This window comes from Aulonocara sp. 'chitande type north' Nkhata Bay, linkage group LG5, assembly GCF_057382095.1.
Source record: "Aulonocara sp. 'chitande type north' Nkhata Bay isolate Kocher_YH1m ecotype deep benthic linkage group LG5, A_spYH_male_GT1.1, whole genome shotgun sequence".
Lineage (NCBI taxonomy): Eukaryota > Metazoa > Chordata > Actinopteri > Cichliformes > Cichlidae > Aulonocara > Aulonocara sp. 'chitande type north' Nkhata Bay.
Genome location: NC_141348.1, coordinates 10916091 through 10939511, shown reverse-complemented (window position 1 = coordinate 10939511; position 23421 = coordinate 10916091). Strand labels below are relative to the sequence as shown.

Genomic DNA, 23421 nt, shown 5'->3' with positions numbered 1-23421 from the left:
TTTTTTCCACTCGATAAAAATTAATGTGAGGGTTCCCGATGGTTAGGGACAAATGCAATCGCATGGCAGGATGCTGTAAACGGACCAAACTTCATTTAGGAGAACGACTGAGATAATCCATCCACAATACCAGGTTAGTCATTAATAAACTGCAACAACACGTGAACAGACAAGCTGCGAGAGACTTCAACATTAATGAATCAATGGTACGCAAGTGGAGGAAGCAGGAAGAATGAGTTGAGTAAAGTTTGACTTATCTGACTGTTTTGTTTCGCTTAATGCGTCTTATAATTCGAAAAATACAGTATGTATTTGCTGCAGCATTTAGTATCATATTTAAACTATTTGGCACTCTTGTAAGTGAAACTCTTTAGATATGCTATCTTAAATTTCTGATAGCAGAATTTTTCATTTAATGGTAAATTAGGAAAATGTTTGATGTCTACTTTGTACGAATAAATATAGGTATACTTGTGTGTCATTTCGTTTGATTAGCTCACAGCCAGAATATATTTCCCCATGAGTTTCTTCTACTGCAGGTTACTTCATGTATGCCACAAACACCATGAGCAGTGCATAGAATGATTCTAGTACCTCAGATTGTCAGGAAGTCTATTCAGGGGCCAGCAAGCAGACTTATTTTGTTTTTCTTGCCACGCTCATGGTGTGTGTATGAGATTTTCAATCCTCTTGCTTTCTTATCTGACATGCAAAACATTTTTTCTTCGCTCGTTCGTGCCGCTGCTGATTCTCAAATGTATTGTGATGTAGGGCTGTTCGATATAACGATATAGATCGGATGACGATATAAAAACGTCTATCGTTTCATTTTACGCTATCGTTTGTTTCGTGGTGTTGCAAAATAAACTGTTTACAGCAATATTTTTTTCATCGTTTTGATGGTCACTGTAGTGGCTATATTAATTTCTTAAAGTTCTCTCTTTCTCTTATATTTAATATAACCACACTACAGATGGACAAGTGCCTGTTTTTATGCGTTGTCGTTAGCAACAACGACGGTAAAACCATCGCGTGTCCGCTTGTTTATGTTCCACATAAGCCTTTCACAATAAAGCTCAATATCCTGTTGAGACTTTTCAAAATACACTGAATCACGTGAAAGAGCAGATTATTTACGGATGAGAAGCAAAAAAGAGCCGCCAGGTGCTAAAAAATAAACCATAGACTCAAACCTTAGAACAGGCTTTTTCCCCGCAGCACGCCGTGTAATAAATACTCACAAAGAAAACGGCGGCCGTTACAACTTATGTCTGAAAATGTATCGTTTCATGCATCGGTTAAAACACTCGACTCCAGCTACACGATGCAAAGCTGGAAACACTTCACGCAAGTCGAGCTGCCCGAGATTCACAGAATTTACAGAAAATGTTAAATTTTTGTGATTTATATCGTTATCGGGACGATAGAATTCTTATATCGGGATATGAGATTTTGGTCATATCGCACAGCCCTATTGTGATGTGTTCCCTTCTTGTAACTATTTTCTTCCCTTTATTAAATATGGATTTTAAACTTCCAACCCAAACAGAGCTCAGTCTTCATACAATAAAGTTGCTCCACAGTGTACGAATTAATATGCATCTCTGCTAAATGTCTTCATTCATGTTGTGTCTCTTTACGTAACCTCCACTAAATCTATATTTGTTGCATTTGCAAGTACGAGGTGATGTAGAGATGTAATGGAATGGCGTGTGTGTGTGTGTGTGTGTGTGTGTGTGTGTGTGTGTGTGTGTGTGTGTGTGTGTGTGTGTGTGTGTGTGTGTGTGTGTGTGTGCTCAGTGCAGTGGGTGGACCCCTGAGGGGCAGCCCCTGAGCTGCAAGAGGAAAAGGGGAGTAAAATGTAGTCTTTGTGATGTCTCTATCACTCTATCACAGTGCGGGAGCTCCCAACACTGCTCTTTGTGTGTGATGAACTGACCAACGACCACAGAACAACAGCAACTTATCAGGCCTTATAGTATGTGCACACACACACACACACACACACACACACACACACACACACACACACACACACACACACGCGCATTCATTGCACACTAAAAGGAAAAAAGAGAAACTTGAAAAAATTGGAAAACTGTGTGTGTATGCTTGATGAGGTTATTCTTTGGACTATGCACCATGGTTCAGTACTCTTGACATCAAAAGGCCAAGAGAACAGAAGAAGAGAGGGGAAGGAAAGAGGAAGAGAGCAAGGCTTTTGTGTCTCCAGTCCTAAGAGCTCATTCTCTAATGAGGCCCAGTCAGCAACACAAGGAAGCTGCTGTGTGTGTGTGTGTGTGTGTGTGTGTGTGTGTGTGTGTGTGTGTACCCACATGTTACCAAACCTCTCCAATATTTAAAATAAATAAATAAATAAAAAAATCCAAGACCAAAACATACTCTCACAAATCTTTGAGACCTCATCTCTCAGCGCGATCTTACAAGTGTTCAGTACAAGTGTTGTGTTGGACGGCCTTGAAATGTGATTGAAAAGCAGCTTTTGAATGTGAAAGCAGCCAGGTAGTGTTAAATAAAAGTGACTTAAACTGTTGGAGAGCCAGAGAAGTAGAGCTTGAAAAGGTGTGTAAGTCAAGTAAAACTGTGTGCATGTTTGAAATTCAGGAGTTTAAAGTGTGATTTGCAATTGTGAGACAAATTGCAAAGGAATGCTCACAATAAGCTGCAGTACATGTCTTCGTTTTTTTCTTGCTCACCTGACATCATCCACTGGTTTCTAGAGTTTGAATTTTTCATCCTTAGGCCATTGAGATGTTTATTTTCTTTTTCTCAAGTCAGGGATGATTATATTTAGATGAGCGGACTGAGTGATAAAATTTCTGAAAACACTGCCATGCATCCATAAGCTGCATGAGTGCAAACTTTCTAGATACTCTGTACCTCACATCAAGTCATAATACACTATATGGACAAAGGTACTGGCCACTCACAGGTCATGAAACACGGCGTGTTTACGATGCACCTCAGCATAATGGCTTAATGGCTCACTTTGGCTGTAGTCAGCGCCTAATGTAAAGAATAAAGTAACATGCCTGACGGGACAAGTAGAACAAGAACTATTCTGTGCTGGGAAATAACTGAGTATCCAGTTCCTTTGAGGTTGAATCCCCACCAGCACCTTTAACTGTTTACGCTGACAGACACATGGCATTGCAGAGGTTCTTATTAACGACACATTTTCTCTTCACAATGACAAACATCATCACGTTGCTATATGGACCACATGGAACGGCTTCTTGTTATCTTTCAGGAGATAATTAGTGCTCGGAACAAAAGAGGGCAAGTAAAATCATGTGTGTCTCCCATGTAACCTTTGTGGAACATCATAAAGGTGCGTTTGCTTACTTGTATCTATTTACAACATAGTTGACTAAACATTGTTACCTCACTGAAGCTTTACTTATTTTCTTCAAAAAACTACTCTCGCAGCGCTGCCAAACTGGCTGATCTTGTATCTCGCATCACACCAGAATTCCCTACATTTTCAGCTTGAGTGTGTCCGATCAGATTACCTCTGCACTATACACCACTGTGCACTTACGGCAACTAATTGTGGAGCTCCTTTCCCCACTTGCACGCAGGAGTCAGAGACCAAACTACATCCAACAATGTAAAATGAGAGGTAACAGTGAGGGAGGGGGCTTTATAATACTGCATTGTACATCAAAATGTTGAAATTTGTGCTTTATCAAATGATCTGATCACGATAAAGCAATCGGAGCTTTGATTAAAAAGTTTTTGGTAAATAGTAGGGTAAAGATTTTTTAAAGAATTTTTTTTTTTTTTGCTTCGTTTTAAAATCGTTTGCTTGTCTCTTTGATTCGTTGTGACCGGTTGCCTTATTCCCTTACCTTTACAACCACCCACCCGGCATTTTTCTGTCCCCCCACCCCTCCACCCCGCCACACATCCTGGAAATCATAAAAAGCCTAGAATAAAGCCGACTGTGTTCGAAAGTGTCTAAAGCCCGTGAATGTGCTTATCACACCGCAATCAAACCTGTTGGCTGGTTGAGGTCCGATCAGTGTCATGCACGTCTGTAAGCAGCAAAGGTTACCTGCAAACAGCATGCTAATTATGCAAACACGGCGGCTATACGATGGGATTTGAACAGGCTCTTTGTACTTCCCCTCTTGGGGGGGGGGCTGGTCAGAGGTAACAGAAGAGTAGAAAAGACAGGCGTTACCGGTGAGGGAGAAACACTCACTATGACCTGTGTTAGCAGATCTCTTCCAGTTCTTCCAGTCAGGGAGCGCTGTTGGATCTCCTCACTTCCACTCTGCACTACCAGGTCAGTACAGACAGCTACAGAGGGTAGATGGATAGGTGAGAGTCCAAGGTGTGCTTGTGTAAGTGTTTGTGAACATCTTTTAATTCAGTCTTGCTTTTCCTTTAAATAGACACTGATCAAAGTAGGAGATGCATGTTTCTTTAAAAAAATGAATATGTGTGTTTTTAATGCTCCGTGTTACTAATGAAGCACAACCACTGACTGAACTGGTGATGTGGTTTGCTTGAGTAATGTTTTGCTTGACGCTCTTGCCGTGATAAGGCCGAGCCAGGCCCTGTGGGCACACTGGCTCTATAGCTGGTGCGGAACGCTAAATTGTTTTATCATCCCTAATCAAATAGTGCTAGCTGCAAAACATATCCACAAACACTTGTTTGTACATTGGTTCGCACTTGTCTTAACATGACTGCACAGCAGGTTGGAAACTTATAGTGTGAGTTCGGTCATGGGACACCGCTGACAATTGAACAACAAGTGAGAAAATTTCCTGAATGCGATTGTGTTTCAGAGATGAAACTGGCTACGGAAACTCGTGCAGATCAGGGTCTGAGTTATTTTACCTTCTTCTTTGTTTGTTGCATTTTTTTTTTTTTTTGACCTGATAGATTCTTGTGCCTGAGCCAAGTATAAGTAAGTGATTTTGTGTTTTTGTTTTTTGCATTTGGCAGAAGGAACCTTCTGCCATTACAGCTGTCAGTCTCACTACCGACAAAGAGAATGTCTTTATTTGTTTATCACTAAGTAGGCTGCTTTAGATGTCTAACATTTTATCCTGCTGCTCGCTACTGCTGAGAATGGCTCCTGGCACTCTCTCTTACGTCTATTGTGCATTCTGTGCTATTCTGCCTCAGGCAGCAGTTAGAAAGCGACAAGGACGATATAAACCCAGCAGCCTGCTCTTGTTGGGAGGGGTAAGGTGAAAAGAAAAACAAGCGGTGAGAAAAGAATAAAGAAACAAAGGAAGAAAAGAAAAGAAAGGGAGAACAACAGAAGGGATTTGCATTGCCAAGCCTCCTGGGGGGAAATGTTGGGTTTTACATGTTACAACTTGTTGGGTAACTGAAGGTTTTGTGTGAAGTGATTCTTGTGTCATGGGAAGTATAACGTTTCAGTGTTTTGAGTGCTCAAAGGAAAGGAGGCCATTTTTGTCAGAGGACAGAGGTATGCTCTCTCCCTGTCATTCTCCAGCCCCTCCCTGTCTGTTGTGGCGGGAGCGCTCAGCTCGCAGCGGGTAGTCCTGGAACAGCGCAGCCATGACTGTGGTTGGATAGCGAGGCCACTGTGGTCTGCTTTCAGAGGATCAACTCCCCGAATCCTTCCTGTCAGAGACTAATTACGTGTTTTGTCGAATGTGATCGTATTTTAATGACGCTAGAGCTAGGAATTATTAATTAATAACAAAGCTAGCCAGAGCTAGTGGTAGTTATCAGCTAACGCTAGGTCTGGCTAGCTTTATTCTAGTTTGTTTAGCTAGGTGGAATCATACGTCTCTTTAATTTTGGCTAGCAAAAACTGCAGTTGCTTGTTTTCTAAGCAGTTAGGTTAAGTTAATAACTTGCAGATATAGAAATAGAATACTTTCTTTAATATAATTATTTAATATTTTTGTCCACAAAGAAGAGCATGTTACCAAGAGATGCAACTTGCCACAAGGCAAAGTATGCAACTTCTCGGGTCTCCAGTCAATTTATGGTTCAGCAAGAGGAGCTTGCTCATAGTGTGTAGATAGTTAGGGATGGTCGGTCTGGCCGTCAGTGAACAAAGTATGTCGTTCAGCCAGTCCATGGGCTATTCTTGCTTGTGTCACTGTTGGTCTGTCAAACTGCTGAAGCGAAAAGTGACGTTCTAACATACAAAGAGCTGAAGTGGAACAAAGAATTAAACTATGCAAAGTGTCCACTGCAGCCACTGTCTGTGCTTTTCATGCTGTACTTTTGATCTTTAACGTCTTTTCACGCTTCTTCCTTGTCAACCAATCAGCATTTGGCAGACGCTTAAATAACGTTCGGAGCACTGCATGGGGGGACCCTGAGGGCCAAGAACCCTAGAACTCTAGAAGTACAGCAGTGGCATTGTGCAGTGTTCCTCTTTTTTAATGATCTGCCAGGCCTTTACTGCAGCAGCTTTCAGTTGCTGTTTGTTTGTGGGCCTAACCCTAAAGTTTAGTCATCAACAAGTGCATGCTCATTTGGGTTAAGATCAGGTGACTGATTTGGCCATTCAAGAATATTTGACTTCTTTGGTTTAATAAACTCCTGGGTTTCTTTGGCTGTATGTTCTGGGTCATTGTCCATTTTTATTATGAAACACTGCCCAATCAGTCAGACACAGTATGTCTCTGAACTCCTCAGAATCTGTTCGGCTGCTTCTGTCCTGTGCTACATCATCAATAAACACTAGTGTCCTGGTGCTACTGGCAGCCATGCACACCCAAGCCATTGGGCTTTGGACCATGAGCTGTTCCACGCCTTCTCCATATTTTTTTCTTGGCATCATTCTGGTAGAGGTTAACCTTGGTTCCATCTATCCAAAGGATATTTTTCCAGAATTGTGTGTTGTGGTGCTGACTTCATCGGTGCTTTCTGTCTTTCTCAGAATGTAACAAACGCTGTATCAATGCTGTATCAATTTCTCAGAAGGGTTTTTTTCTGTTTTCTCAGCTTAAGGGTCGATCGTGGCTCAAGAGTTGGGAGTTGGGAGTTCGCCTTGTAATCGGAAGGTTGCCGGTTCGAGCCCCAGCTTGGACAGTCTCGGTCGTTGTGTCCTTGGGCAAGACACTTCACCCGTTGCCTACTGGTGGTGGTCAGAGGGCCCGGTGGTGCCAGTGTCCGGCAGCCGGACAGTGCGCCCCAGGGTGGCTGTGGCTACAATGTAGCTTGCCATCACCAGTGTGTGAATGGGTGGATGACTGGATATGTAAAGCGCTTTGGGGTCCTTAGGGACTAGTAAAGCGCTATATAAATACAGGCCATTTACCATTTTACCATAAGGGTGGCTTGTTTCACCTGCATGCAGAGGTCCTTTGACCGCATGTTGTCTGTTCACAGCAAAATCTTCTAACTCAAGCACCACACCTCAAATCAACTCCAGGCCTTTTACTGCTTAATTGATAATGACATAACAAAGGAATTGCCCATACCTGCCTATGAAATAGCCCTAATTGTGCATTTACTTTTGGTCCCTTTAAAAAAAGGGTGGCACATGTTAAGGAGCTGAAACTCCTAAAACCTTCTTCCCATTTGAATGTGGGTACCCTCAAATGAAAGCTGAAAGTCTACACATCATCATGTCCATGTCTATTATATAACTATAATTGGAATATTTTTCAGTAAACGTGAAAAAAACAACTCTTGGCTGCTCTGAGGTCTGTTTCATTGTGATTTCTTAGCAGCATGTGGTGAGCGCCTATAAAAGCTGAATAACACCGTAGGTGGTTGAAAAACAGGCCTCAATCAGATAACCTTAGAAGAAGCCAGTGCTATTTAAGTCATGCAACACACCGCATATATACATGTATGCACAAGGTCAGGTTCCACGTAGGTGCAGTCAGTACAGATAGGCTAAGTGTGTGTTTAACTAGAGAGAGATGTGAAGGCAAGCGATAACCTGATAACCTTGACTGGTTTGCATTGTTCACCCTAAGGCACAAATTGTATTGTTTTTGAAGTACCTTTGTGCTTGTACTTGCACCTGGACGCACATTCCTCGCTGACAACAACAGTGCGGCCTTCTGAGATTCTGTGCATACCTCTGCACTTGGTGACACACACACACAGAGTATGTACAGAGGCGTGTGAAAGCCACCTGTGGCAGCTCTGCGGTCCAGCCCCTGTGGAACGTGAAGGGAAGACCCAGGAATAACTTGCTGTGTGGGACTCAGCTCGGTATGTTGCCACTGCCGCCTGCGCACAACCCTCCAACCCCCTCTCTTCCGGCAATCAGCCCCTCGCCACCACATGGACGGTGACTGCTGCGGTTTTCGCTTATAACAGTTTCCCACCTCCATCCCTCCACAATCGTTCCTTCCCAACACCCTACAAAACTACACACCACAGCTGAAAGCAGACGTCAGACAGGATTAGGCTGATGAACAGTGTTGTGGGTTTGAAGCTGATGGTAACTTTTCCCAAATATGACAGATAACAAATGCAATCAGGCAGTAAAATTTGAAGCAAAATCACAGTTGTTGTTTTTTTAATATGAAAGATATACAAATGAGTGTGATATCATCTTTAAACCAAGAGTAATCAAACAGGTGGCAACAAATGAGTTCAATTGCTGGTGATCCCCCTGCTTGCAGGTGTGTTTATTGTGCTTTTTAGTTACCGTCAGCTGTGTAAATTAGATTTTCTTTTATCGCTTTGTGATTTGAAAACACAACGAGTCATAAATGCACACACATTCACACAGGTTTAGAGCCTAGCCAGGCAGGTGGGTTTGTGTTAAAATGCACCAACAACATTACTGTGTGTTTCCTAGAGTGCTGGAAATGTGTTTTTCATGTTGCTTGGCGTTGGCAGAGGGGCCGGTCAGGAGCTTCGGGAGTGTTCCCAGAGGGCCGCGTAACTGTTGAGCTGGTGTTCTCATAAACAAAATATGTTCATTAAACTCATCAGGTAAGTAAGGGACGTGTCTCACTTTACAGGGTTGACACTGCAGCCTTTGTAGAATTGCAAAGGGAAATCGCCCTCTTCAAGTTGGTCCAAGTTGTCATTATCCTTTCTCAAGAGGTCATAGGAATCCACGTCATCTGCTGAGAAAATTAAGTGTGGCATTTATTATCGACGAACTGAATTTATAGTTCAAGACAAATATCAATCTTTAAAGATTTTTTAATCTAGTTGTCAGGATTTCCTAAAAAAACAAGCTCATAGTAGTGAGTGAAATTCAAGTGTTTAGCTGTTTATTCTGCCAATTTCCTTGAAGATTAAATTAAACATTATTCCAGTAGACAAAGTATCTCAATAGTTTTCTGTGGTTATTCTTGCACCACATAATAACCTTAGATTTGCTTGATGTTGCTTGCTGGACTAGTACCAACTGCAGAGCAACTGCACCCATTGAGTTTTTCACCTGAATTATGCTCCGTTGCAGACATGTACAGCTGACGGCCAATTATTCATTCCTGTTATAGTTCTTTGAAATCTGCCACCTGGAGCGTAGTGTAGTTGGTGCATTGCGATGTAAATTATCTGCAGACAAGTCCTTGTGGTCTCAGGAAACAAACAGACTTCACGGACGTTCCTGCAAATGCTTGCACTCTCTATCCATTACTTGGAGCTAAAATCAGACTGTAAACAACTCTTCTGTGACCACATGGCAGCTGAGTTCGGTGCACAACGTTTCTACCTGTGTTTTGTAGCTTTTAACACACACACAGACACACAAACGCATGCATATACATCACTGAGGTTTGGAGTCTTGGACCCTGGCAGACAGGTGGCTTTGTTTGGAAACACAGTGTGCAAGCTAAGGGGGGGCACTAATCATTCTTATGCTTTCCGCAGAACGGTGGCGCTTTTTTTTTTTTTTTTTTTTGCCATGTTCCTGAGTTGGTCGGCACATTCCGCTGGCATTGTTATCCGGCCTGTTTCCTGCGGCCGGCGGCTTTTGTCAGCCTCTCCCCCATTGTCTCGGCTTCCTTTGTTCCCCGGCTCCAACAATGGCTTTTTTTCTGCCTCTTTATATATATGTGCACTTTTTGCCCTTGTGTGTTCTGTTTGTTTTGTTCTGCTGTCTGCTGTGTTTTTCTTTCCTCCTGCTGTAGAGCTGGGAAATAACACGTATGCACACAACCCTGAGTTGATTTGTTCAAGTTCACTCTGGTTCAAACCTCTCTCACTCAACCTGTCCCCTCTTCAGTTTTCTGCTTTTCTTCCTCACTGAGGCGTTGTCTGTCTCCCTCCCCTATAACCTCTCATTATTCACTGTCACAAACTGAGGGAGACACACACACACACACACTTTAACACAACCACCACCTAACTCTCAAAACTGAATTCAGGAGTCACCTTTTTTTCTTAAATTTACCACCTCAAAATTAGGGTTTCCTTTAAGAGGCAGAAATGTCACAAATTGATTTAGCTATTTGTAGCAATTATTAAGTTATAAGCAGGATATAAGAAAATTGTATCTAATTATGGAAAACCAATAAGAATCTTTTTTTTTTTTTTTTTTTTACAAAAGTCCTTTTTAAAATTTTAGATATGCTAAAACTTGCAAGAGTACTAAAAAAGTACATATTTCGATTGCTTAGAGTCAGGGTTTAGGGTTAGGGATATCACTAATGATGACTTAAACCTTGGAGGGATAATGTGAGGTACTACTGATGTGTAAGGCTGTCCTGATACTGTTTTTTGGGCTTGGAAGATGTGCCTGATGAGCATTGGGAGAGACTGGGTGCTGACGGAGGTCAGGCAGAATAGCTCTCTCAGTGACGTCATCAGCGAGAGACCGGTGACCAGCATCGCGGAGCATGACGTCCGAGCGGCACTGAGGAGAGTGAACACAAGGAAAGCGGCGGGGCCAGACGGCATCACCGGCCGTCTGCTGCGCTGCTGTGCTGACCAGCTAGCAGGTGTGTTCACTTACATCTTCAACGAGTCCCTGGCGAAGTCTGTGGTCCCCACATGCTTCAAAAGATCCACCATCATCCCTGTGCTCAAGAACAGCAAACCCTCATCCCTGAACGATTACCGGCCAGTTGCACTGACCTCGGTAGTAATGAAGGTGTTTGAGAGGCTGCTGAAGAACATCATCTCCTCCTCCATCCCAGACACCACAGATCCGCTGCAGTTCGCCTACAGATCCAACAGATCCACAGAGGATGCCATCGCCCACGTCCTACACACCACTCTCAGCCACGTGGACAAGAAACAGGGTAACTATGTGCGAATGCTGTTTGTTGATTACAGTTCAGCGTTTAACACAATAGTGCCCTGCAGACTGTTCACAAAGCTGAGGGATCTGGGACTCAACAGCCGTCTGTGTGCATGGGTGTTGGACTTCCTCACTGGCAGAACTCAGGTGATGAGGGTGGGCAGGTGCTTCTCCAACAGCATCACCATCAACACAGGAGCCCCTCAGGGGTGTGTACTCTCGCCACTGCTCTACTCCCTCTACACTTCAGACTGTGTGGCCACCCATGGCTCCAACACCATTGTGAAGTTTGCTGACGACACAGTGGTGTTGGGTGCCATCTCCAACAACGATGAGGCGGCCTACATGGATGAAGTGAAGAATCTGGCATCGTGGTGCCAGGACAACCGCCTCCAGCTGAACGTCAGCAAGACCAAGGAGCTGGTGGTGGACTTCAGAAGGGGTCAGCACAGAGACTACAAGCCCATCATCATCAATGGAGCTCCAGTGGAGAGGGTGCAGTCCTTCAAGTATCTTGGTGTCCACATCTCCTCAGACCTGACATGGGCTGCCCACATTCAGATCCAGACCAAAAAGGCTAGGCAGTGCCTGTATCACCTACGACAACTGAGGAAGTTCAGGGTCTCTCCAAAGATCCTCAGGATTTTCTATACAGGCGCTGTGGAGAGCATCCTCACACAGAACATGACATCGTGGTTTGGGAACAGCTGTGTGAAGGACCAAAAAGCTCTCCAGAGAGTGATCCGTACAGCAGAACGCTGCTGCAGGATTGCTCTCCCCCCGCTTCAGGACACCTACACCAGGAGATGCCGGACTAGAGCAGCGCAGATACTGAAGGACCCGTCCCATCCAGGCAACAAACTGTTCCAACTTCTGCAATCTGGTAGAAGGTTCCGCATCTTCCGGGCAAGGACAGAGAGACTCAAGAGGAGCTTCTATCCCCAAGCCATCCGTGCCCTAAACACACACACCCGCCCTCTCACATCATCTATAATTGACTGAGACAGGACTCTCTTCCAGACACTCTAAACCAAGGCACAATGTACACTTCAATTCCTTTAATTTTAAATATATTTATATTGTCTATCCTGTAAAATAGTCAGATGTCTATTCATATTAATGTACAGAATTCACCTGCTTGCTGCTACTACTGCACATTCACCCAGTGTACATACTATATGTCTGTATATATATATATAATGTTCTTCCTCTACACCCCCCCCCCCCATTTTTGCACATGTCGAGGAGCGTGTCAGGCTACATTTCACTGTGTGTTATACTTGTATAACTATGCATGTGACAAATAAAGAACCTTGAACCTTGAACCTTGTAAATGTCACAAAACAAACAAACGAACAAAAATGAATATCCAAAACCCTAAATGGCAACCAAATGGTTTGGCTATCTGAGAGGTAGAATATTTGTGTGCATGCCTGTAAAAGTAACAGCAATCAAAATAATGGGGAAACAGCTAAACCGAATTATTTTTGGAGTAAAAGATCGCATAAGTGTTGGTATCCAGTATAAATGCTCATAGTACTCATTATTTATTATTCACAGCTTACACCTCTTTGCTTTAATCATGCTCTATAGCAGTATTTGATTACAAACTTCTGTTTAAGACCATATTGTTTATTTTCCCTATGACCGTTCATAAAGCTTCATAGTTGTAAGAGTCTCTAGCCCAGTTGCCGACACACCTCTAAGGATTCCTTTTTCATCCTTAGCTTTAGTCTAAATAAAATATCTGAACAGCAAGGGATGAAATTTTCCACCAACAAATTTTCTATTATTTTTTCTTCTTTGCTGTCAATATGTTTACTCCCAAATCTAGAACTGGGAGATGATTACCCAGTGCCCAAACCTCACCACACCCAAATGACAGCTAGTATTGTGTATTTTTTTTTGTCTTTCAACAGAATGGTTGAGCCCAGCCCTCCAGCACTTCACATTCACTCCAGTGGGGATGTCAACATGGCAGGCGTTGGTGTCAAAGTAGAACGTGAAGACTCTGGGGGAGGGGCTGCAATGGATACCAGCGGCGAACTTCGTAAAACGTCTCCTTCGCGTGATTGGTCAGGAACTCAGCCCCTCGAGGCTCGCCAGTTGACCCCACCACTGTCTCGCTCCCCTTCAGTAAGGATTACGAAAGGCATGACAGGGAATTTTAGGAAGTCAACAATGTGTCATAGATTGGTATATCAAAATATAAAGTATATTTGCATGTTCTTGGTGAGATTTTAATTGAGGTTCTCTTTTCTGTCCTGACAGGAGGGATCTCCAGGGAAGGACCTGCCTCACAGACAGAGCCCCATGGGACTGAAGGAACCTAGGATGCATGATCGATCAGAGGGACAATCCAACTTGAAAGAAGGTCTGTCAAAAGCAAACGCCATTTCAAAACTTTATTTACAACCACAGAGGTGCAAACCGAGAGTCAGTTCTGTCTGCCATGGTGTTGATGTTCATTAGCCTATTGAATTAATACATATTAATAATATGTAATTATAGGATTCATTGCTAGTTTTATTATTTCTTGATTGTTTGATTGCGTGCGGTTTTTAACTCAAGAGAAAGTTTTATTTGTATCATACTCTTATTTATAATTTACTTGGTGACTGACTGTACCATTATGGGTTGATGTCTTGTGCTGGTTTTATCTGTTTACCCCCAGTAGAGTTGTTGTTGCTGTAGCAACAGCTCACAGGGATCGGAATAAAGAACAAGGTCAACCTCCCAAGAAGGAAAGAAACTGTCCTGCTATTAGGAGCAATTTGGGGTTGAATGTCGAGTATTTACCAGGAGCATTTCATTTAACAGGGTGGCCCTAATGTTAGTCATTGAAACTTGCTAAGTCAATTTAGCAAAGTACTTTATACATACATTAATTTTACTTACAAATGTTCTGCAAAGAATATTTTCCCAGTTTTATAAGAGACAGCACAAATACTCGCAGACAGCCAGATACCGACAATTAGATGATATCATTGTCACGCCTGCCTACAAGCATGAGGCCTGAAAGTATAAGCTTAGCAAAACAAGCTTTAGTCACTGACATGTAAAGTATGTCATTTTTGACTCGTGTTTTATGCAAATATTGAATGTGTGTTTTGCTTGTATAATGCCAGTTTACAGCAACGGTCGTACGGTTAGTAGCCAAACCAGGATTAGACAACTGTGGGAAGGAAGAACTCAATTTTAACAGGAAGAAACTTATAATATATTATTATTAATTATTATTATTAATATAAAACCAGGCTCAGGAAGGCATAAATACTTAAGTTCATTAAAATTGTCAGTTGTGTATCTTGAGAGTAACGTTTTAGATCCAAGCTGTTTGGATGTTAGCATGTAGTCGGATTGGCACTTAACAGTTTTGCCTCAGTATTTACTGGATTTCAGACAGTATCAATTCAGCCCTCAGCCTTTCTCTTTTCTGCACCTCAGTGTTATTACCTTCTGTGGGAGTCTTTCTCTCTTACTCGCACACACGTCCATATAATTTTCCCATCTCAGACTTTGATGACTCCATATCTTACGTGTTTGAGAGCGCTACATTCTGCTGCTATTCAGCATTAAACAATGCAGTCTGCTTAAAATCGATGTGTGGAAGTGATGGTTTGTCTCACAAAGCGGGGGTGTTGTTTGGATTCCTGAACGAGTTCAGGGGCTTTTTTTTTTTTTGTATGTGTGATTGTGTTCAATTTCTTTGGTCGGGAGTGAAGGGCTTCTCTCTGAGCCGCGTGCAAGACTCTCGTTGCCCTCTAGTCTTTAACCAGCCTGCACTCCTTGCCTTAAATCTTTCTCAAATTTGCTCCAGTCACTGACCTTGAATTGTTCTCTGTCCAAATATTGATCCACTCAAACACTCAGAACTTCTCCCTGATGCACAAACAACCTCTGCCCTTCGACACCTCAAACGTCTTCTTCAATCAATGCCATTAGAAAAGCAGAAGAGAGGCTCAGAAAGTAGTTTAGTGTTAGATGTATTTTATTTGACAGAATATATTTTTCACGCCATCTACTGCTGCCCACTGCGGTCCCGCTGAGTACCATTAGTGTTCTCTTAACAGTGATGCCTACCATTGAGAAGCTGCTGAATGCTGACTGGAAGGACAAACTCCTGGATAAAAGCACAGTGGGGTCAGGACAGCTGAAAGGTTAGTTTCAAACACTACAAATGTTGTACATATACAATTAGACCGTATGAATTACAGCTTTTCTATTCTATTTCTCATTTGTTTTATCAATTTAAAAGCATCATATATAACAGCTTGGTGCATACAGCAGCATGTGGCAAACCATTGGTTTGACATTTAGATGGAAGATATGTAGATATTTCTTCTTCTACCTCTTTTTAAAGGTAAAACATAACCAGTGTGTGTGTGAAGGCTTAATTAACCCTAAATTTTCACCCATGCGAAAGTGAATAGAATAGAATACAATAGAATAATCCTTTAATTGTCCCACAAGGGGAAATTTTTCTTACATATTTACATTAAGGACAAAGTGTAGTGATGGCGTTACAAAACTCGTGTGTGTGTTCTGGGGTTAACAATGTAATATTTATCATATGTACAGTGATAACACACACACACACACACCAGTGAAATCCAGTGCTGGCTGTCACTGTGCCCGTCTCACTGATATAACCACACTCACAGCACATGTGTGCTGCTGTTATCTCAATCATTTCACTGAATTATTTGATCCCTTTTTTTAGTATTTGTTTGCACATGAATGTAATGATTATCATAAACCCACATTTGCCACACCATGTTTACCACTTGGTAGAACTGAGCAGAGAGATAGCAGACTCTAGCTGCTCGGCAGTCCTGGGTCTTCTTTTCAGCGTTTTTTGTTTTACCTTGAGGCATTAGTTGTGCCTCTCCAGATGTGCAAACTGATAAATTCACCTCTGTGCCATCAGGGATGCAAACTTTTCAACTGCTTGCTCATAACAAGCTGGATGGTCCTTCTCATTTTTAGACCAGAGGAAGTGGCATTTGTGATTTTCAGAATTTCGATTTGTCTGATCTAACAACAGTTTTGCGCTTTGCTTCAGTCCAGCTTCAGAAGGCCCGAAGATAGACGAGCATTCAGAGGTGGCCTCCTGCCTTGTCTCTTGTACACAGAGAATCCTCCAGAATCGCTGAATCGTTTAATGATATTATGTATATTTATAATCTTTCTGACTTTGCATTCAGAAACATTATTCTGAAATCTGTAGCTGCAGTTTTTTTACAGATTTGTTATCCTCTGATGTACTTCTTGGAATCTCTGAGATGCTCCTTGTATAACCAGTCATGTTACTGACCTCCTGCCAGTTAACCTAACTGGAAAGTGCTTCCCCAGCTTTGGTGCTCCCATCCCAACTTTTTTTTGAGATGTGAGATATTTTGAAGTTTTACAGTTTCTCAGCTCAGACATTTAATGTGTCTCTACAGTGAATAAAAGACAAGTTTATGAGATTTACATTTGACACATTTTTGGAATTGGCTTTGTAGTTTTGGCAGCGATGAAAGATTCATTTTCATAGTGAGGACGCGTCTGTCCTGCAAACATTATCTACAGTTTCTGATCTAAGCAGTTTGGTATAACAGCTTGTTTCTGCAAAATGGGGAAAAAAGATGCTTATCAGTTTCAACCCTTTCAACATCCTTTTCTAGCAGTTATGAGATTACAAGATAGCAATTGATTTTGAAATATAGGAAACATAAAGCAACATGTTACGAAGAAGCTTCAGGTTTTTTTCTTTGAGATTTTGGTTTTTCTGAATGTGTGAAACTTGACCCACGGAGGGTGTGAGGAGATAAAAGACAAGATATTACATTTGAAAATGATCCTGTGAAAGTTAGAAAGGTTTTTGTGAGATTGAGAAGTTTGTTATTATAACAAGATGTTTTTAAAAGAGGGAAAGTTTAACATTAAAAACTTTGCTGAAAATATTGTTTTGTGGAGGAAAAAATTACCTTTTTAGGTAATTACAAGAAATTTTTCTCAGTCTCATAAAAATGACAAAAGTTTTGTATTTTGTGAAATTTAATTTAATAAAAGCAAAAATATCTTTTTGTAAAACTGAAAAATATTATTCACCATAAAAATATGATTTTTCTTTTATAAAGAGAAGAAAAGCTTCATGTTTTGAGAAATTTTGTGGGAAAAATGGGAAAACATGAGAGGTTATATAACAAAACTGTAAGAACAAGAAGAGAATAGTATTTTTTTTTATCCCTCCGGTATAATAATGGTGATAGTTGGAGACATTACTAAAGCAAAAACGGAATAAGAAGGAATAAAAAAAAAAAACGGCCTTATCCTGCATAAAAACACAAAGCCTCCCACTCCTCCCACCAGGTACCCCCGAATCTCTGGCAGAGAAGGAGCTCCAGCTGTTGATGATGATCAACCAGCTGAGTGGTCTGAGGGAGCAGCTCCTGGGAGCCCACTCTGAGCAGAGAAACATGGCCGCCCTGTTGCTGGAGAAACAGCAGCAGCAGATGGAGCTGGCTCGGCAACAGCAAGAACAGGTATCTCTACCAGATCTTTGCATCACTCACCCAGTTCAACAGAACATGCAAACATGTGGACATCTCAAAACAAATTTCTGTCTCTCTGCTGTGTATTATCTTGATAAAGAATATAAAGGGCCTTTCTGACCAAACAGACGAAAAGCCCCTGTGTGCACTGGTGCTTGTGTTCTTGCTCCATACAAACACTAGGCAAATTAGATGGCCGAAATTGAAAAAAGATCTTTGTCTAATGTGCCTTTTTTCACACAAGTCCACAGAAGGAGAACACCGCACGCACTCGCCAGCTTTTTTCTGGGAATAAATGAACCGCCGCATGCGTGCGTCATGGCTGATCGTTAGAATTTATACAGGCTAGCGCTCACTTGTTGTGTGTCTCGTTTTTCTGTGTCTCAGATCGCCAAGCAGCAGCAGCAGCTCATCCAGCAGCAGCACAAGATCAACCTGCTTCAGCAGCAGATCCAGGTCAGCTCCTCTCACGACCTTTCGCACATCTTCCTGAATCACTTCAAGGAGCAGAGTGGGAGATTAATAAATGAATGTGTGAGACGGATGGGGCTTGTCTGTAATGTGCACGTGTCCTGCTCTGTCCCAGCAGGTGAACATGCCCTACGTGATGATTCCAGCTTTCCACCCCACCACCCAACCCCTCCAGGTCAACTCTGACCCCCAGATGACCTTGCCACTGCAACCGATCCCCTGCAAGCCGAGTGAGTAATCAAGTGGAAAGGTTTCAGTTTTATTATTATTTATTTTTTCATATGCAGGCTGACAGCAGTGCAGCATTAAAAGAAAGCTCGGAGCTGCTTTGTTGGGGCAGAGTTGTTGACTCAGGCTGTGGGATCTAGGAACACCGCTCTGTATCCGTAATTTTAAGGAATATCAGGCAAACACTGCAGACATTTCTAGCAATGGCAGGCAGGCTTTTGAAACACTGGAAAGTTATGACGGCAACAACAAGGTAATATTCTTTCTAACATTATGTAATCTTTAATCCATCAGTCATATTTAAACATGTTTGCAACCGTATAAAGTAACTTTCAGAGAAGTGTCCTTTAACAACCTCTGGGCTGACCTGTGTGAAGGGCATTCTGCCTCCACAGAGTAATGCATTACTTTATTCCTTGGGTTAAAAAAAGTAATGAATCATGTGTAATACGTTACTTTTACTGAGTAATAAACACAACACTGACACTGATGGTCCATTTTAGTCAGAGAAACTCCCAGCAAATCAAAGTATTTCTGGAGGGTTCAATAAGGTCATGCTGTATACTACATTCTTCTTCAAATACTGCTGTGACCTGCTAATAATCCTCCAAGGATTCCCTTGATTTAGTGAACACTGTGTTTTGTCAATTCATTCAAAGCCTTTTCTTATGCACCCTGTTGTGTGGGAAGAATGAACACTCTACTTACCAATGACTGCAAGCTTTGAAGGCCAGAAACTTTGTGCTGAAAAGATATCTCCATCAGTACAGCTCCATAAGTTGCCATCCCTGAGTGTTTATGTACTTCAACTCAGGGGCTATTTTATAGGAACTAGAAAGGCATCCGTGAGACTCCAGTGCAACAGTGCTTGAATGTACCTTTCAAACACGTATGCTTGTACAGTTAGCAGGCTATTGAGGCCACGGCTTCGAACGCCACAGCTTTGTAGAAGCTTGCTTTCACCAGCCTTAAAAGCTGTGCTTGTGGATCTTTTCAAACTTAAAGACACAAGGCCAGTCTTTAAAACAGTGTAGGTGGAATTTAAGGATAGCCATTATATCGAGAAGCGCACGTGTGCGTGAGCGGCTCTGAATGTTTTGACACATGAATGTAAAATGTGTCGGAGTGCTGGGCTGTGTAGAAGAGGTCAGCAGTAACCAGAGCGTTTTTAAAAACAATATGCATGGAGTGAAACTTTGAGCCCTTTGCTTTCATTTTGCTCAGATCTTTTATTTGTTTGGACATTTGCATGTAACCTCACGTATCAACTGGACATTGTATTTTGGGGACATTCCCTGCAACTCCCACTTGGCCATGCGCAAATTATGTTAATTCTCAAACTGTAACAAAACATCTACTGTCTCAGAATGACTGTATCACTTACTCACGTTATTATTCAACCTTAGCTGAATAAATGCTATATCACAAATTTATCTTGGCAATAGTTTGAGATTTGCCATTGGAGAGGTGATATTGCCTTATCCTCTGCACTCGATATTCTGTATAAACAAACTGCCTTCGTATTATGGTGGATTCATGGCTAATGATGCTGGAAGTGAACATTTAAATGCTAAAATGAATGTAAGGCTGTAGGACAGGGATGTCCAACAAAGACAAAGAAACCACTTTAATTACTTTGGTGTGGCGTGTATGGCAGTGTTGGGATGGGGTGGGTTTTTTTCAATAGGAAAAGCTGTAAAACTTATGAAAATACCGTTAAAAGCCCAGAGTCTATGTCTTCCTTCACACTTTCAAAAGCCGTCCACTGGGCCAGATTAGAGTCTTTGCATTTCATCCTAGATAGTCCTCAGTGAGTGCAAGTTAATGGAGGTGAAGAGCTGAAATAAACACCTGCGCTACATAAAAAGGCCACATAACATTTTAGTTTTTACAAGTATGCTATTGATCATGTGTCTGAGCTTAACAAAATTAGGCTAATGTCCTTTTTTCTTAAGCTCTGAGTATACTCTCCACGTCTGCTGTGGTCCGCTTGGGTCTGATGGGTCCACGTGACATCAAGGGCGAGGGTCCGTGCATATGTTTTGATGACTGCGTGGATTTTACCACTAAGCCTTTACAGTGCACTACACCAGCTGAGCATGAGTCCCAGCCATGGAAGGCTGCTTGGCTGTTGTGGCTCCAGCTGTCAGTGTCTGCAACAGGCTTTACAGTGAAGCTAATTTTACCCATAAAATGCTAGCATGTTGCTTGGTCCGTTAGGATGGTAACTAAACAATTTTTTTAACAGGCTAATGATAATAGTAATGCTAATAGTTTTACTTTTAAACTTGGTTCTGTCTAAAACTGCTGTTCGTTCTTAACCCTTAAATCGATGCATTAAGAATGGTCATTTATTTATTTTTAATTTTAACCTTTCACAGCTATGGACTACTCCATGCAGCTACTGTCAAACACTCACCCCACCCCCGTGAAGAGAAGCAGTGGTTCCCTCCGACAGGTACAGTATCACTTTATTGTGCATACCTTGTCCAACTCACTTCTTTATATGAGCACATTACTGAGAAGTCAGGGAATTATGGCTGTGTTTGCTTGCTGTATGGTGTGCGTACCTTCTGCATGTGTGTGGTTTTAGGAAGCTTAAAGAAAGTGAAGTCTTCTGGAGCGAACAAATAATATCCTTTTCTGGTATTTGGGAGGCTGAAAAGCTTTAGGAATACACCACACCCTCTGTTGAAGGTTTAATGTGTGTGGCCATAGGTGTGTGTTTTCTCGACGTGCGTGTGTGCTTGTGTGTGTGTGTAAATGTAGTGCGACTCGTGTTTGCACGGCAGGTTCTCAAGCAGGGATAGATCAACATAGCTTAAATAAACAAAAGGGAAGAGAGGAGGAGGATAACTTGAAGACAAAAGACTAAAAAAAATACTACAAAGGTGTGACAGATCTGCTCCGACATGCCAAATGTGCCGTGCATAGCTGGAATACACGCACACCCTTGGCCTTTGCGGTTTCACCTGAATATGTCGAAGTAGCCCCACCCCTGCTCATCTGCTCTTGCTGTGTGTTTAGGAAGCAAGTCAGCCCTTGAACCTGACCTCCAAGCCCAAGGGTCTGGAGCTGGGGAAGACACCCAGTCCACAGAGCCTGGAGCTGGGATCACTGGCGCTGCAGGGGGCATACAGACCCAGAGATCTCCAGAGAGAGATCTCCCACAGTCCACCACGATCTGCGCTCAGTGAGTTGCACACAGTCACACTGCTTTGCATGGTAAAGCATTAAAGCATTTGACGTTAACCTGCAGCACATCATATTTCCTGTAGATCTATTCACTGTTGATTTAAGGAGACTGAGCACAACGAACATAACTTTTTTGACTTTAGTGCGACAAACTAAGCATTAATAAAGGACGCTCAGATACTCATAAACAGTTATTCTCTATTTTGTATAAAATACAGTAAATACTGAGCAAGTGGCTGAAATGAATTAAAACTTTGTGCAGTCGTCTTTTTCCACAAGAGGATGATTGCATTCTTCAACTGTCATTTCCAGCAGCAGGATATGAAACTAATCATCATCTGTAGGTGACTGTTCATAAGATCCGTGATGTGTTTCTAGAGGAGGTCTTCTGATGAGAACTGACACTTTACCTTCCTCTGTCTCATTTTCTTTTCCTTCATCATCATAATTATCTTGGTCCTCAGTTTGTGCTCTCCTCTTCGTGCTTTGTTTTTGTCTGCAGGTTTCCTGGGAGACGGCGACGTGGTCACCCAGGCTATCCACGATGCCCAGCAGCTCCTGAGGAGCCACGGCAGTGCGGGGCGGGAGAGGGACCGGGAGAGAGAAGTTGGTGGAAAGCCGGTGAGCTAATGTTTAAACTCCAGTTAGAGCGGTGTGTTCGAGCCACTTTAAGACACGGACTTCGTTCTGGAAATTGCCATTGTACATACTGTGCCATTTTTAGGTTAGGTTTCACTGTAGGCTATCTCTAGTAACACTGTGGCATATAGCCTACAAATGCACAAAACACACACAAAGAAACTTAATACGTGTTTTGTGTCGTAGCATTATCTCAGTCTCTTACCTGAGAATTCTTCACATCACTTTACAGTGTTTCCCACACATAGACTTTACTTAGGGCCCACCCAGGTATCCTGAAGGCCACCCAAGTATATTTTGCAATTTGTTTTCATTTTTTCGTCTGTCCGAGACCACATGAATTTGTACTGGGCAGTCAACTCAATATTATTTTTTAAATTTGTCTCTGCTAGCTAGCTACAAAAGTGCTTCCATCCCAGTGTTTTCCTATGGATGGGTTGCCTTTGTGAAGTCTAGATCAGCGGTCTCCAACCCCCGGGCCACGGACCGGTCCGTGAGTCGTTTGGTACCGGGCCGCGAGAGTTGAGGCTCGGGTGTGAAATTTATGGTTTTCAGGGTTTTTATCGTTTTTAAAAAAAAAAAAAGTTTATATCGTTAACTCCCTGGGTTTTTCCCCGTGTGTTATGAATAAATCTTTTTTTTGGTACTGGTACTGGTTTTATTTTGTTGTATTTATCCGCAATACCTTAAAGGCCGGTGCGTGAAAATATTGTAGGACATAAACCGGTCCGTGGCGCAAAAAAGGTTGGGAACCGCTGGTCTAGATCATAGACCTGCCCCCGTTCTGGCCACACGGGGGCAGTAAAAACATGTCGCAGATTAATGTTGCTTTGGTGATATCCTTCCACATATTCCTTTGTCATAGTGTGTTGTTTTTTTGCAGTGTTGCCACAGAACCATAGTCATAGTCATAGAAATCTAAATATTAGCTATCTTTTAGTTCTGCATGTCTCCACCAACTTCTGTCAATAATAAATAATTAATGAACTTGTAATTTACAAAATAAACATCTAATAAATAAAACTAGGGACTGAAATCACAAATTCTGTAGGATAATTTTTCCCAACGCTTCTGACTGGCTTATAAGTGTGGATTAAAAATACATATATATATATATATATATATATATATATATATATATATATATATATATATATA

General features: G+C 42.0%; 1 protein-coding gene across 4 annotated transcripts in view; it reads left to right on the top strand.

Annotated features, from left to right (window-relative positions):
• Positions 1 to 23421, top strand: part of sox13 (SRY-box transcription factor 13) — a 51988-nt gene that overhangs the window by 16373 nt on the left and 12194 nt on the right. For 2 of the 4 annotated variants that reach the window (XM_086291273.1, XM_086291274.1), the window contains exons 2-10: positions 13111 to 13327; positions 13463 to 13565; positions 15265 to 15351; positions 17549 to 17721; positions 18118 to 18186; positions 18317 to 18431; positions 20811 to 20887; positions 21457 to 21622; positions 22127 to 22245. In XM_086291273.1, the coding sequence (XP_086147399.1) occupies positions 13112 to 13327; positions 13463 to 13565; positions 15265 to 15351; positions 17549 to 17721; positions 18118 to 18186; positions 18317 to 18431; positions 20811 to 20887; positions 21457 to 21622; positions 22127 to 22245 (1125 nt within the window). In that variant the 5' untranslated portion in view covers position 13111. Of the gene's footprint in view, positions 1 to 4229; positions 4313 to 13110; positions 13328 to 13462; positions 13566 to 15264; positions 15352 to 17548; positions 17722 to 18117; positions 18187 to 18316; positions 18432 to 20810; positions 20888 to 21456; positions 21623 to 22126; positions 22246 to 23421 lie in introns of those variants that run through there. The other 2 variants (XM_086291272.1, XM_086291276.1) reach the window with 2 other exon arrangements.